This window comes from Platalea leucorodia (assembly GCF_965183815.1).
Source record: "Platalea leucorodia genome assembly, chromosome: 5".
Taxonomy (NCBI): Eukaryota; Metazoa; Chordata; class Aves; order Pelecaniformes; family Threskiornithidae; genus Platalea; species Platalea leucorodia.
This window is the reverse complement of record NC_138827.1, coordinates 76,837,136-76,853,856: the sequence shown is the minus strand read 5'-3', so window position 1 is coordinate 76,853,856 and position 16,721 is coordinate 76,837,136. Positions and strand designations below refer to the sequence as shown.

At 36.8% G+C, this 16,721-nt stretch overlaps 1 protein-coding gene across 4 annotated transcripts in view; it reads left to right on the top strand.

The window, feature by feature from the left end:
- AGPS (alkylglycerone phosphate synthase) overlaps positions 1-16,721 on the top strand; it is a 64,579-nt gene that overhangs the window by 25,738 nt on the left and 22,120 nt on the right. For all 4 annotated transcript variants that reach the window (XM_082314008.1, XM_082314009.1, XM_082314006.1 and 1 more), the window contains 7 exons: positions 1,176-1,255; positions 3,480-3,560; positions 6,839-6,964; positions 9,057-9,165; positions 9,595-9,722; positions 12,324-12,375; positions 14,791-14,867. In XM_082314008.1, the coding sequence (XP_082170134.1) occupies positions 1,176-1,255; positions 3,480-3,560; positions 6,839-6,964; positions 9,057-9,165; positions 9,595-9,722; positions 12,324-12,375; positions 14,791-14,867 (653 nt within the window). The remainder of the gene's footprint in view (positions 1-1,175; positions 1,256-3,479; positions 3,561-6,838; positions 6,965-9,056; positions 9,166-9,594; positions 9,723-12,323; positions 12,376-14,790; positions 14,868-16,721) is intronic.

Below are 16,721 nucleotides of genomic sequence, written 5' to 3'. Positions count from 1 at the left end.
AGCTTGGTGAGCGCTGGATGTTGGCTTTCATGAGCTCATTCTGTGAGAAGATTTTTGTCAAGAACTCTTAATTCTGTGGGATAAATGTGTGTTTTACTTGGTACTTATTTATGCTGTAGGAGTATAGCCCCTGTAGGAAGGACATTTACTGTTTGAGAAGATGAGCATGTCACTTAAACACAATACCAAACTAATGGAGCTGATTTCTCCCTAAAATGCTCTCACCCTTCCCAGATACATCTGGAGAGCTGTAAAACTGCTACAAGTCACCTTTGGTACTAGTAAATTGGTATAGCTGAAAGCAGCAATGTTGACTATCTCTTGTTCACTGACCAGGATACAGAAAGATCTTCAGATTGTCTTCTAAGTCTGTTTATACTGAACTACGGTCAACTTCTGGAATTATTACTATAGGGGTTGACATTTGAGGAAAATGCTGCCTTTCCTATAGTTGGAGACAAAGGTGGTGGGCTTTACTGCTCTTGGAAAGTGTTTTATTAGTTGGCCTCTGTACTTGCCATTGGTTGTTCTTCTGGTAGCTTGCTGTGGGTCTCTTTAGCATCCTAGTAGCTCTTTTCCTATGGCTTTTGTAGTCTTTGAGAAGCCAAAGGCTTCTTGGAGGCTGTTCTGTGACATCCTATAAAGATATACATTAGAAACTGCCACAAAAGTTTGACATTTGGTTTTATCCATTTTTTAATAGTTACACCTTTTCAATTTCTTTCTTGCTTTTAGATAAGTATTACATTCCTGTATTAGGTAGACTTCTTAAGCCAGCTTTTGAGGTAGAAGTGTAGTGGCTTACATAGTGATCTCAAAACAATTTATAGAAACTGTAGCTATCTCTGCTTCTTGGATGGGTTTGTTATTCTTACCCTTTCTTGTTTTAAAACTCTATTCTGGACTTAACAGAAGCAGCTGAGATGGTCACAGAATTTCATTGTTTGTTATCGAGTGCTGTTAAAGCATTGTGAGCTCCAATGCTGCCTTTAATTTTGTGAAACCCAGTTTGGAAGAAGAGACACCCTTAAAAGGCTAATCACTAGCCTCAAACAGTTAACTTCAGTGATCTTACTTTATTAAGTTCACTATCAGAAAGGAGGGAGAGAGGGATGGTATGTGAAGAAAAGCTACCTGAGAATTTTATGATCACAATGTCACTCCCATATTTGCAGGAGGGACGAGTGTATCTAGTGCCCTTGAATGTCCTGAAGAAGAGAAAAGAACAATTGTCTCACTGGATACATCACAAATGGTGTGTCTCTCAATTTTTTATTTTTTTTTTTAATTATCCTATGGTTACTTTGAATGGTGATCACTAGAGAATGGCATTTCTTTCTTTGCAAGAATAAAGTAGGGATGGAAGTATTAATCTGTACCATGCATGATTAAATTGGTATTTATTCAGTTTAAGTGATATTTTGCTGATGTTAGTCTTGTACTACTTCATATGACCTGTATGTATTTAATAAGAAAAAAATCACTGTTAAGCCTTCTTATAGCAGCTTTAAGTGAAAATCAGAGGAAGGTACTATTCTTCTATACTGGAACTTATATCTGAGGTTAAACGAAAGGGTAGGAGGAAGTTATTTGTCACTGCAAATTTGACTAGTTTTTGCAGACTTAAAAAATACTTAAAGCAAAGGTTGGTAAGGTGTCCTAATATCTATAAATCAACTTGAAGGATCAACTTTAAAGAAGAAAACCTAGATTTTTGTGTAGATGGCATCTTGAGAATGTGAAGTTCATGGCTTTATGGCAGTCCAGAAATGAAGTTCTGTAAAATTTAGTGCTAATTTTTGTCTTTATGAAGGAGCTTTACACTTGTAAAATGACAGTTTTATGACTACATGGTAATGAGATGCTTCAGAAACAGCACTGTATCTTTCATGTAAGGCTCTACTGCCTCTGAGCACCTACTGAGCTTATTAACTCCTTCAGCCTTGAAGGCATGATTTGGGTCTTGGCTCCATTTTCTCTACTCAGTCAGTGGTGCTTCAGTTAAACTTGTTTTTTCTCAGTGTGTCTGGTTCCAAAATGATCTTTTCTGCAAAGGTGGTAGTTGTGTATTGAAGTAAGCTCTTTGGGTGTCTATACGGAGAGAAATACAAAGAGTACCATACTGACCGAGGTCTTCATTTGAACTCATTGATTCATAGCCCACAGCTTTGACTTCTTTCTAGTTTGGGGGTGGGAAAGGAATGTGGTTAACTCTTATTATCACGCTTTGTGTCAGCTAGATATGTAAGTATACACCAAGCCAGAAAATAGACCACTTTCACGTGTCTTGAATGACTCTGCCAGCCCATTCTTCTAATCACTAATAAGGAGGGAAAAATAAAGAAATTAAGGTGAAAAGAAGCATTGTCAGAGTTAAAACCTGCTGTCAGAGCAGTTGAGATGATTGGCTAAGCTTTACTGTTTTAATAGACACTTAATGGGTATCTTCATCTTATATGTAGTGTCTATATTGCATAAAAACTGATTTACATAAGCATCTTAGATCAGTTAAGCAGTTTATGTTGAAACTGAAGGTGTCTGAAAGGAGCTGAAATAGCTGACTTTGAGTACTTAGTTAGCCCAGATGTTGTGAGGGGAGACAGTTGCTTTAAAGCATAGTTTAAGTTGGACTACAAGATGTCCACATTTCTGTCATTTGAAAAAAATCAAGGCAAGGGGAAGTTAGAGCAGTTCTCCTTCTATACAATATTAATACACACAATTATAAAGTACACCAGAAGTGTACTTAAGAATGAAGAGTGGAAGCTGAAGCTTCTGTGGTGTCCGTACTATAAACAAAGCTAAAACCCTATTTGTTAAGTTTCTCCTTCATGTGGATTGTCCTCATTGACAATCGTGCTTAGTGCAGCATGTAACTTGTAGTGTTGACTACTTTTCCTGTTTAGCAGAATATACTGATGGGACGGTGTCTCATCAGATAAAATTATATAATCCTTCCAAGTATCTTAAATTTCTAAAGTATGTACATACTCTGACATCCTGTAGTATATCTTGCTTCTAGCTTACTGTGTCAAAATCAAGAGCTGAACTGAAATAGCTGGGTGCAGTCTATTTAACCCATGGAGTAGGTTTAAGAATACTTTTCTTGGTGTATACTTAATGTCCTGATAGTCAGATTCAGGCACCTTCAATCATGTTAATTGTGAAAATCACTGTATTTTTTAACTTCTGTAAGAGTTTTGACAATTCTTTCTGGCTTTTCTGCATTGTTTCTGTAAACATTCCTAGCATAAATAGGCTAATAAGTATGTTACACTCTCATAGTGGCGACTTCATAAATGGTAACCTGTTATGTAGCTGTTTGAGGGAGTGAGGGGGCTCAGCTTCTACTGCTGTAATAACTGGAGTTGTATTAATAGTAAACTGTATGACCAAGCATGTTGATCCTATAGCATTAGGGAAGGAAATAGACAAAAATCTTTAACACTGATTCTTAGTTTTGACTGGCTTTTCAACAGAATCGGATTCTCTGGATAGATGAGAAAAACTTAACAGCTTGTGTGGAAGCTGGCATTGTTGGACAAGATCTGGAAAAACAGGTACTTTTAACTTGTCAAGCATCTAGTATTTCTCCATATTTTTCTTGACTGTTCCTCATGTCTTGTCTAAGTAGTTGAATTCTAGCTTAATTCTTGTGTATTTTCATGCAGACTGGTGTGGTAAGCATTATATGCATGGTTATGAACCATATCACATTGAATGCTGTATTTGGTGAACACTTGAATTTTTTTTGTTTTTAGCTCTAGCCACAAAACATGATTACAGTAATAAGTTAACAATTCATAGGATGTAATGGTATACTTTCTGTTTCAGACCTTAGGTACACCCTTGTGGTTGCAAGGCATGACACTTGCTACCAATTACCAAGAAAACTTCAAATTGTCATTTTGCGATGCATGTTTTAGTCATTTTAGCCAGAGGTAGTTTCCTCAAAGGTTAGAGCATATAACAGATTTGCTGCTGTTGCTGCTGCTTAAGGCCAGCTAGAGGAGAGTAGCAGAAAGGATGGACAGTTGCCCAAAACAAGAGTCCAGTGGAACATTAGATCACCTTCATTTCTAAGTGACTCCTAGTGGCTTTTAATTCCAGTTTATCAGACCCTTCTTAGGGTCTTTCTTGGTGCTCCTCTATATATAATCAAGCAAGTTGTGGGTGTTTGTTACTATTCTTCAGGATGTGCAGTTCTGCTTATTTAAAAAAAAATATTCTAGGACTTGACTTGTTTGATAGATAAATGCTGTTTAAACTTTTCTTGGTGCCTAAATGCGCTTTACAAATATGCAGAGATTTGAAGGTTTTTTTGAACCTTTTTTTCAGACCACTTTTTAGAAGAAGACTTGTCATGCTTGACTAACAGAGCTGTTTGATGAGAAAGATAGCCTCCCCTGCCTCTTATTTTCCCTTTTATTATTTGATGCAATATTTTAACCTGTCCAGATCTGTTTCTTTCAAGCTTGGAATTAAAATGCAAAGAGAATATTCTCTGCATTTAAATGACATTTTTCTAGGGTAGTGGCTTGATATTTCACAACTATCTATCCTTTAAATGCCACTACTTTTCACCTAAAGTAAGGGACAATATTCCCTTGCTACTTATAGTTCTTATGAGCTGAAATACTACTGTTGCAGTTGTTATTTTTGAATATTTTTGATCAAAAAACTTTTTTCAATCAGTTTTTTGACTATGAAAGGAGTACTTGTCTATTTGTTCAATATTTAATATAAACTAGTATTCATACAAAGATTTTAATATATGGAGTGACTCTGAGCACGTGAGGACTTCTGTGCAATTCCTTCAGTGTGCAAAGAATACAAAATCAGATAATCTACTTAAAGTGTGTCTGTATATATATTTTAAAAACTCATATTACATATACTGGAATTCCAGTATTACTAGCAAATGGGATGTGATTAAAGCTAGGACTCCAAGTTGTGCTTGTTTTGTGTGGTATAATCTGAGCATAACTGATATAATGTTATAGTGAATGCCAATGCAGACTTCCACTGAAGTACAGGTAGAATGCAGATATACATTTGGACTGTGCAAAGAAGAAACTGTTTGAAAGGCTTTTATGGTTTGGTTTGCAGCTTGCTAGTATTAAGTAAGCTTTGGATTGGAGGCTAATCCAGCTTCTGTTGCCTTAAGAGACTTTACCAGGATTATCTAGGAATTATGTTGCAGTGAAGAGATTTGGTGCCTCTTGCTGTGTTGCTCATTTTCTGGGTGCTGAAATTACTTAGTAGGCTATCTCATTTACAGATATGAACCTTATAACAGTAACTGAAATCAAGAGCTGAATTCTAAACAAATAACAGATTTGGAAAACCTGATATTTTACAAAAGTTAGACTGTAAGTGTTATAATGGGGCATTCAAAATCAATGTACACTTCATACATTTGTCTTAGCTAGTGACTATAGTGTGATTAAGACACTATTTTCTGTGGGATGAGAGCTTCAGATATTAGTGGGCTCTGTAGAGAAGCCTCAAGTTACTAGTCAGAACAAAATATGGAATAATAGCTGATAGATGAGAACTAAAGGTGACAAAAGGATAATGAAGGTAAAACAATATTTGATATTGGTTTTTGTAATAAGCATTATCAATCCTATTGTGATTCTGTAGGAGAAGCTAGTACATGCTCATATTTTCTGGATGAGTCTGTCTCTTGCATCTGCAAAGTACATAGCATAATTTCTCCCCTATCCTGTAAGTGCTCTTAGCACATGCTGGACACACAACAGGATTCAAGGAGTTTAGACCAAGTGCTTCATATATGCATGGTCAGTTACAAGTTTTCAAAAGCATGGTCTTCTGCTGTACTTGTGTTTATACAACTTGTAGAAATCAGTAAGTTGTGACTGAAGCAAATTTCTTGTCATCCTGGGGAATGAGGAGGGTACAGGCTCCAACTCTTCCCTAATACATGGCCACAAGCTCCTCTGGTATGAGAGGACCATGAGCTAGATGAATCACCATAGACATTACATAGAAGTGACTTTCAATCATTAAGTCAGAACCACTTTGTACAACAGAACATAGTTAATGATCCACATTATGTGGTATATTTAAATACCTATGTCCAACTGGATTGTTATCAGTTGATCAGTGCAAATTGATCATCTCAAATGCACTAACACAGTTATCACTTAATGTGAGACTGTTGGGTCTTTAATTCTTCCTGTCTGACATCTTTGGTGTTGTGATTCTGATGGCATCCAATCAACCTCAGGTGCTGTGCAGATGGTAAAGCCAAGCTAATACAGAAAAATGAGAAACAAGTGACTACTTAAGGTACAGGAATGCGTGATCTGCATCACAAAGAGTAGACAGCGTTGCGTACAGGAAGCCCAACCAGATGGCTGTATATTAAAACACATCACTCCTTGAGAGAATTAAGTACAGGCAATTTGCTCACATTTTCTGCAGACCTGCTGCATATCACATTAGGATAGAAAGAACAAGAGATTTAGTGCCTTATTGGCAGCATTTGTGCAAAGTTGGCAGTTACTTAGTTGCAATTTTTTTCCATATGTATTTGAATTTGCACCTTCTTCTGAACAATAGAGGTCTTAGTTTTAAAGCTATGGGGGAGGAGTATTATATGTTGATATGTAGCACAGTATATGCACAGTAGAAGCAGAATCAATTTGCATTTCATTTACATATCAAAGACAAAACTTGTGCCTGAATAAATGGGTGTGTGATCAGGATATTTTAAAGCAAATAATAAAAAACCCCCAACATCTAGAATATTGAAATTTGGAGTACTAAGCAAATGCAGGCTCTGTAGAATGTATTTTTTTTCTTTCTTTAGCTTGCTGAAAGTGGCTTCTGTACAGGCCACGAACCAGACTCCATGGAGTTCAGTTCCCTAGGAGGATGGGTAGCAACACGAGCATCAGGCATGAAGAAAAACATCTACGGAAACATTGAAGATCTGGTAAATAGTTCTAATGCTTTTTCTAATTAATTTTTCTGTTTGTGAGTCATTATAAAAGTTAAATCTCCAATGAGAGGGAAAAGAGATAGTAAATTGTGGCTCTATTAAGTGATACATTTTTGGCATCAAATACTGACTGAAATGTTTGTTAGCTTACTTTTGGTATTAGTACTAATAATCCTTATCAATGATTTAAAAGTCAATTTCATTTTGGTACTCACTGGCTAGTTTAAGGAATTGTTACCCTGTCCTGACTCTGGTGCCTTCTTTCACTGTTTTGTGCTCCTCTATTAATCCAGTGTAATAATCCTGTCGACCTTATAGGGTGATTCCAAAAGGCCCGTGTTTTCTCCTACCTGTTGTGTGTTCCTGACATTGTCTAATTGGATCATCTAACTCTGACAGCAAGCTAGCTCTTTCCACCTTCCTACCTCCCCTTAGGCTAGTAGGTTTTTCAAATCAGTAAGCTGATCTAATTGATCATGTGGATGCACAATGGTAAAATCTAATGCTACCACATGGTCTGTAAGAACGCTGAGGAAGGAAGCAATGGACTGGGAATGGCAGTATTCTACTCTTGAATCTGTTTTAAGCATGAAAGTAGTTCATCTTTATATTACCCACGTAATTTTGTTTTTTAAAGCATACTTTTTGGTTTAAAAAAAAAATCTTTTTCTGTTATAGCAAATATATTTAATATATTGAAGTTAAATCGTTACTGTTTAGACTTTGCCTGCCTTTTTGCTTCAAACTTCCAGGTTTCTCTTGTAGATTTTACAATAGCCTTTCCACACATGTGGGTTTTCTCCTTCTTTCCTGCAGCACATGCTAGGTAATGTATCCCCATCACCTCAGGCTTTTTCATCAGCTCATAGTTCCCAGACATGTTTGTTCTATGCACAGATGTGACACTTTACTATCAGTGACAGAGCTTGGCAGGAACTACACAATTTTTATTCAGTAGGCCTGGCTGAACTAAAACTACTAGCACTTAAAGTGTCATCAACTGCCTGAAGTATTACTGAATGGTATAGTTTAGCTTGTACTGGGAGATGTGAAGCAGAAGGCTTTTCTATCATGGAAGCATAACTTCAGGCTAAAATAGCTTCTGAAATTTTCATTAGGAGGAAATAGGATTGAAAATTGATTCAGAGCAGTTCATGAGTTTCAAAATGCCACAGTGAAAAACTTTCAAGGAAGTGTTTACCTTCTGAGGAAACTTTATACCTAGAAACAGTGTGTTATATAAGCTGCCTAAAATCCACTTATTGCAGAATCAACAGTTTGTAAAATGCATATAATGAAATTCTTGCACAACTCAGAGCAGGATGAAAATTACTTAGCTACCCGTGCTTGAAAGTTTTAAAGCCATTAGTTGAAATTCAGTAATCTTGCTTAATTTAAACGCTTCACTAAAAACCCCAACCCCCACCCTTCCTTGGTATAAAATAATTGAATAAAGGATGAAAAAAAAAATCTGGGCTCTGTACTGCATGTGCATTAATAGAGCTGGAAACAATAACATTGAAAAATACTTTAAAAAACCAACCTTCTAGCCTGACATATGTATCAGTCTTATGGCAGATTTAATATTGATAATCTTTTTCACAGAGCTTGCTTCTCTTTCTTCCTAATAGAAATATTTTTGTAGCAACTGATGACTGAATTATATTAGCTTTATCAAGTAGCAGTTCTAAAGCAAAAAATGTAAGCAAAATTTAAACCCTCACTTTTTTCCTCTGAAGTACTATGTATATTCTGGATTAAAATCCTAGTACTCATAAAGTACTGTCTACACTGAGAAACAAAACTGTTTTAACTGGTGCTGTCTGCATGTAGCCAGCAGCTGATTTGATTTGGCATAGAACTGGAAACAATCTGTTGTGTGGGCAAACCATGCTGTGTTAGAAATAATTGTTGGTAACAGTCTTCAGGTTATCCCAAAAGTTCTTGGGGCTGCCTACAGAATGTCTAAAGTCTGCAAAGCTGAACTGTATCAAGCTTAATATACATTTTGTAGAAAATAAATATCATTAAAAAAAAATCTGTTCTTAACGCTAGTATTTATATTTATTGCATATTGTTTAAACAGGTGATTCATATAAAAATGGTAACTCCTAGAGGAATAGTAGAAAAAAACTGTCAAGTACCTCGCATGTCAACAGGACCTGATATCCATCACTTCATTATGGGATCTGAAGGTATAAACACAGTAATTTCACATAACTGCATCTTAATTCAGCTTCTGTAATGGCTTGATGATTTGAGCATCTTTAATGCTGTGGCTCCCAGTGTGCCTATGGGTGGCATTATACAGGCATGAATTTCTTGTGTAATAATACACTGAGACCTTAATTAGGACTGTGAAGTTAAGCAACTCTGAACAGTGCTTAAAACAGATCTGTGGAGTTAGCCTATAAGTCTAGTAACAAACAATGATTTAGAGGATATCTTGTAAGAATTCACCACATAAATAGTCAGGAATAAATCGCCTACTACTGCAATACTGAATTTTTGGGATTTCTGATTTATGTCAACTTAAAACATCTTGGTAAACAGTTGTTAAGTTGGATAACTTGCAAGAAGTACGTCTTGCAACATTTTACTTAGGTTTTTCTTTTTTCCTGAAGGGACTCTTGGAGTGGTTACTGAAGTTACAATAAAGATTCGCCCAGTCCCTGAATACCAGAAGTATGGCTCTGTGGTCTTTCCCAACTTTGAACGAGGGGTGGCCTGCTTAAGGGAAGTGGCAAAGCAGGTAAAGAAAAGCTGGATATTGACTTCACTCAGGAACAGATTCTAGCAGTAGTGGTGTGCTGATGCTCTAGTATTTCGGGCAATTGATAACCAAGGATTTGAGATAATATGAACCTTATAAGTGTATATGGTCCATGAGGCTTTTGGAAATTATGTAATTGAGGATTGAGCATGTTCTGAATTTGATATTCTGAGCCAAATTGTGGATGTGCCTTTTGATGGCTTTTTTCAGTTGGAGTTATTTGCATATCTCAGCACAGAAAATTTGGCTTTGCATCTCCTTCACCGGAGAGCTTTATCCTTGGAATAATTCAGGACTATGTAAAAGGGACCAGTATTTAAAGGAATTAAGTTGCGACATACAAGTAGAAGGCAGTTGAATTTATGGCTCTGAAGTGACAAAGGAACAAAAGTCATGCAATGGAAGGATATGGCGTGTGTTTAGAATACAATTCCTGAAGCACAGTGACATGTTCAGGTGAGCTGGATATTTTGAGGTGGAATTGTGCTTACACTGTAGTGTTTAAACAGAGCCTTCTGAATAGTGTGGTCAGATGGTTTCAGGTAGCAAAACTCAGACGTGGGTATCCAAATTGTGTAATGCTTTTCCTCACGGCTATGCTTCCAAGCAAATCTTACATTGGCTAGCCTCTTTCTTTATCATCTTAGACTAACTTTTCTTTGCTCTGTGCAAAACGTATCAAATAACTTCTATGAATGGTGGAATATACCCTGAATTGGGGAAGTAATTTCACAAATGTTTTAATGCCGAACTAAACACAGCTTTACATTTTTTCCAGTGATTGGTCTAAATTAATGACTTAATGTTCCAAGCCAGATGTTCAAACTGGTATGTGAATGACATGTATATGCTAGTCAGCAGCACTTGCCAGTTCTTCTGTCATGCTTCTACTGCTAGTGCTTGTTCTTCCTGTTAAAGGTACCTAAGCAGACTGTTTGGGAATGCTTAATCATATGACTGATCAACATTTTAAGTCAATTAGGGAACTAGTCTTTTCCCTAGCTGTGGGCTTAGTTAGAAGAGGGGAAAAAAGGCACTATTAGCCACTTAGTGTTGCTCCATTTCCAAGCTTCTGCTGCTGCTGTTTCACTGCTTACTTGAGCCTGAACTCTACTTATTCCTGTCTTCTGTTGCCCCTTGCATCAATCTTGGTAGTAATTACAATGATTGCTATCTGAAAAGCTGTTTCTTGTCTGTATTTGTCTACTTTAATGTAAGAATAACCAACCTGCAGGTTGTGGGTGGGTTGGTCTCATTCAAAACCACTCATCCAGCCTTCTTCTGTCAGCCTGCTTGGTGAGCTATCTTATCTTCTTTATGTTCTTTCTTCCTATCGTGTGACCAAATATGTATTAATGATATGATGGAGGGTGAACATGTCAAATCAAGTGATAGAGGAGGAGTGCTTCCATATCCATATGATTAGATGAAGACTAGCCTGAAGTTCAGGCTTTGTCATATTCCTCTGGCCATACATTTTAGTATGACTGGACATGGCCATCACAGATTACATGATGTAGGCATATATATGATCAGAAGCTTGCCTAATTGAAGGCAGCTATTACTGGTCTTCAGATTTCTGTACAGTGCAGAATCTAGATTGGACCCAGGTACAGATTTTAATTGCAGTCTGATGGTAGAGCATTAGTGTCCTGGGTTTGGCTGTGATGGAGTTAATTTTCTTCATAGCAACCAGTGTGGTGGTGTTTTGTACTTGTGACCAAAACAATGTTAACACCAATGTTATAGCTGTTGCTGAAGAGTGTGTACACGGTGTCAAGGCCTTCTCTGTTGCTCGCTCTCCTCCCACCAGCAAGTAGATTGGGAATGGACAAGAGGCTGGGAGGGAATGCAGTTGGGACAGCTGACCCAAATTGACCAAAGGGATATTCCATGCCATATAACATCATGGTCAGAAATAAAAGTGGAGGGGGGAGTTTTCTAAGGGTTGCCGTTGCTTGAGGACTGGCTGGATATTGGTCAGCTGGTGGTAATTGATTGCTTTTGCATCACTTTTTGGTGGTGTTTTTCCCATTTTGCTTATCAAGCTGTCTTCATCTCAACCCATGAGTTTTCCCACATTTACCCTTCTGATTTTCTCCTCTGTCCCACTGAGGAGGGGGAGTGAGTGAGCAGCTGTGTAGTGCTTAGCTGCCTGCCAGGGTTAACCCACAGCAATTAGTGTTTTCATTGGATTTGTAATGTATGTGTATCTTTTGATTACATAGCAACAGAAGCTTGATGTTCTAATCAAGTATGATGTCTTTAGTGCATATGGCAATTTATAAAAACACTCAATACTTGAAGGCCAAAGACCTTTGGACTATTCCTGTGTTGGCTTGAGGTTAAACTGAAAATTCTCAATGGATTATACCTAGACATACCTAATAGATGTTGCTATTCAAGTGAAAACGAGATTATAGTCACCCCTTCTCAATGATGATGACGATATCAGGGTGCTTTCTTGTATGCTATTTTCAAATGAAAATTTGATTGTCATGAATTTCAGCAAAACTGTGTACATAATCTTTTTATTCTTCCTCCCTTCCTCCCTTTCGTTCCCTTAACTTTGCCCCGAAGAGATGTGCTCCGGCATCAATTCGCCTTGTCGACAATGCACAGTTTCAGTTTGGTAAGTATGTAGATTCTTTTGGACGAATATCTGTTTCCAAGTGTTTTGATTTTTAGTAGCTTAAGCCTGTTTTAGGCAGTAATTCTTTTGCTCAAAACTAGACAAAGAAGGCAATGAACCCAAAGTTCAAACTCCAGATAGTGCCATCATGTGTACTTTCAGAAACACAAGGTTGTCTTTGTCTCTGGGAAAGCAGTATCAACTACAACAGTCAGTAAAGAGCCATGCTCTGCATATAAGTACACAAGACTTTTTTGCTACCTTTCCATTCTTGGCATATAGCCTACTGGAGAGTTTGAAATTCTGGAGGCACTTCCTCTATTTTACTGTAAAGGAGCAGACATGATAGTTTTGCAATATAGTACTTGAAACATTTTCTTGCTAAGAGTACTAATGAGAAGCTGTGTATGAAAAAAAAAAAATACAGGCACCTTACTTTGAAGGTAAGTTGGTTGATTCCTTTAAATTTCATAAAAGCATCACAAGTGGTATATAGATTCCCTAGAAGTAGCAGGTTTTTTGAAAAATACTCTGATGTGGCAATGATTATTTGGGTGGCAGAGAGGCAATGACATACATACATACTTGTCCAAAGTGAGCTGTCTATTTTTAAAAGAAGCTCAGATGTAGTAAATGCTATAACTGTATGCAAATAGAACTAAGCTGTAGGGTTTAAGTATAGAAAGTCAATGAAGCTACTAGAAGATTACTGAACACAAAGGTTTTGTGAAATTTCCACTAGTTCAAACACCTAAATAAGATAATGTCAGACATGCAGAGGAATCATTTTTGAGCACTTCTTAGGGAAAGCTGTCATTTTAAACTGTAAGAGATTTGGCAAAAGATGCATTCTGGTTTAAGACACTCTTGAGGAGAACCTAAAGTTCCACTACCCAAAAGCTAATAGTTTACAGAACTTGAAGGTCTTGCTGAGACTATGCTATTTTAATTGTACCCAGAAGATGAAAATGTGAAGTGTGACTGACCTTGAAAACCTCTATTTTAATACCACTTGAACAAGTCAGAATTTCTGAAACTTCTTGTGGACAGAAGCCTCAGTGATGAATCCTGACTTCAAATGACATTAATATGCTGGTGTTGAGGAAGTTGAACTTTTTCAAACCAAGGAAATCAGGATCTTTAAGACCTGAGAGCCCAGCAAGCCTTGCTGCTTGCTTTGGTCACTCTTTTTATTATGCTATTTCTCTCAGACATGTACAACAGAAGGCAGATGCCTTTTTCTTTTTAATTGGGAAGAAGTTAGATCAATTACAATTTTTAAACCCAACAGTGAATAAATCATTCTTTTACTTTTTAGCTTTGTTCTGAGGTTGCAGCTTATATGGTCACCTGCAAAACATAGTTTCAGGTGTGTCAATATAGATTTTTTTTCTTGTAGTCATAATTAAGTAGGCTTAAATCCAATAGTTTTTACAGATAAATATTTATTTAGTAAATAAATTATAATTTATTAATAAAAATAAATTATTAAATAATGAAAGTGGTTTAATAAATTCATGTCCTTTTGTTATCTGGTGCTTTTTTGTGTGCTTACTTAAGTGTGCTTGGAGGTGTACTCCTTGGTTTGTTCATACCTGCAGGGAGAGTTCCTCTTAATGAAGAGGGAAGAAGACTAACCAATTGCTGAAGTTCATGCTTTATTCAGGAGGAAATACTTTGTGAAGTATTTTAGAAGGAAGTATCATGTAAATGGTGCATAACTTTTTTTATGAATTGGGCTCACAGCACGTAGGCCAGATGCAAGACTGTTAAAGTGAAGCAGTAATGGGATTTTAGAAGTTGCTTGTGACTGAAAACAATGGAACAAACAGTAAAAGACTTTCATCTCAATTAAACCCAGTCCTGAGGCAGAGATGTTAATTTAACAGACTCCAAGACACCATTTATATATCCTGGTAATCTTGGTTCCCTGTATGTGATTAAGGAAGCAATTACTAGCTTTATGTAGAAAATTTTGCACAAATGACATAACCGTTAAGGAAAAAATTGCTTAACTCCTAACTTGCACCATTTTTGGCTATTGGTTTCAGTGGTTTTGGCATAACTTTAAAAAAGTTTACTGATCTTGTAGTGTAAAAACTAATGAAGTGCTCTTTTAAAATTTTCCAGGTACCATATACTTGTGAAGATATAAACTAGGGCAGCCTTAATTAGTGTCAAATGAAATATTTGTGCACAGTTGTATGTATGCCTTTTAAAAACATTTCATAAAAACCCATTCCTGAATCATCTTCTAAATGATTAGAGAGACATCTCTTTAATGATGATAATCAAAGTGCTCCAAGTGATTCTTGCAACTTTGACTACCAAGCTATTTTTTTTATTTGCCCTTTGAAGTAGAAATTTTAAGAGCGCTGTTTGCCTTAACACACCTTTTTCCACTTTTTGCCAAAGGTCATGCTCTTAAACCACAAGTTGCTTCCATTTTTACGTCATTTTTGGATGGACTGAAAAAATTCTACATCACAAAGGTAATTTTGGGGGTTTAATACTGTGTGGAAGTTGCATGCTATTCATAAAATTCAAGATTTTTTGGTATACTGTCTCTAATGCAGCTCAGTTTGAGTATAACAGATCCTACATTATAGTATCAGTTAACTAGAGATTCTCCGGATGGTCTAATCCAAAATGAGATTATCTGTTTGAGGAGTTATTCCATGAGAGCTGTTATCACTGATCATATCTGTAGATGAGATTAATGTACCTTGTCTAACAGTGACTCAGTGACAGAGCAAGACTGTAACCAATTTATCTAGCTTACAAACCACTGATCATCAGTTAATACTGATGGAGCAAGGCTAACACTTCACTGTCTTTTCCTCTTCCCAGATTTTCTCAAGGCATAATCTACCTTGTTACTACAGTAAAGTAGAATTTTGGGAGAACCTCAAGATTTTTGTCTTGAATTGCCTGTGTAAATTGATTTTTTTTTTTTTTTTCCCTGGAATTCATCCCAATGAATACCCTTTTTAATCCAGAATTATCTGGTGCTAAAATGATTTCAACTAAGCTTTTATATGAAATAATTTGTCCTGTTACTGATTTTTTCCTCCAAATTAGCGAACTAGAGAGTTCATGCAAATATAGGTATTCAGATGTAGAAAATTGCATCGTCCTTGCTTTAGATAACAGTTAAATAGGAGGAGGTAAACATTCCATTCTGATCTGGTAATATTGAGTGTCTCCAAGGAGTGGGCTTACTTGAGAGACAGTGGCCAGTGTTGATTCTGCTGCTTTTTCTTGTGCTACTGAAGTAGAAAATGCCATGTGTCTTAGGTATTCCCTAGCAAAAGAAGTCCCATTAGGTTTAGAGATAGCCCCGAAATTGTTTTGCTTTCCCTCTCTGATTTGCTGTAGTGCAGGAATATCTACAGTAGTAAAGATTTTGGCAACAAGATTGCTGTCAGTTTGAAACAATCCTAGCTGGCAATATCTACTGCTTCTGTAGTCAGCAACAAGCATCACTGCTTATTGGGATGTTGTATCACCAAGGAATGTTGTATGCCAATTCCAATTCTTCCAGCTCTGCAGGAGAGAACATGTGGAGAAATGAGAGGAATGCTATGCAATACTGATGCAGAGATTCCAGGTTGCTGACCAATCTGGAGCTCTTATGTCAGGGCTCAGTCCCCTGGTGTATATGAGCAACTGCTACTTCAGAGAAACTCCCAGCTGGGATGGGAGGCAGGAGTAGAGAAAGGAGCAAGTTCAATGACCCTGAGACTGATATTGCAGGTGTTACTGGGACAAGATACTCAAGTTCATCTTATACTTAATTCATCTGTGAATTGCTCCCTGTCAAAAAAAACCAAAACCAAAAACAAAAAAACCCAAACCACACACAAAAAAACACACCAAAAAAACCCAGAACAGATCAGGCTAACACTTCATTCTTTTATTGAACGGGGTAGTCATTTAACTGATACCACTTAAGAGAATAGGGACAAAGTCTTTCTGGTTAACTCCTCCATGTTGTTTGGGACTGTTGACTGACACATGAATGCTCTAAGTACTTTTTGTCTACTAGTTCACACTGTAGCTAGTTCTTCCAGTGCCTCTTAAAGACAACTGTAAGGTGTTAACCTGAGCATTACAGCTCAAAGATGGCAGAATAGACAAAAGGATTTGTACTAGATGAAATACAAGTGGTTCTAGAACAGGAAGGGACCATAAATAATATCTTAATAGACCTTTATTCATGTCCTTAGAGTTTATTACTGTAGTAACAATATTCTTTCTATTTGTTAGCTATGCTGTGTTTGTAGCACTAATGGATAAGACAGATCCTTTGACTGGGGAGGTATATTCTGTTTTGCAGTGGTTTT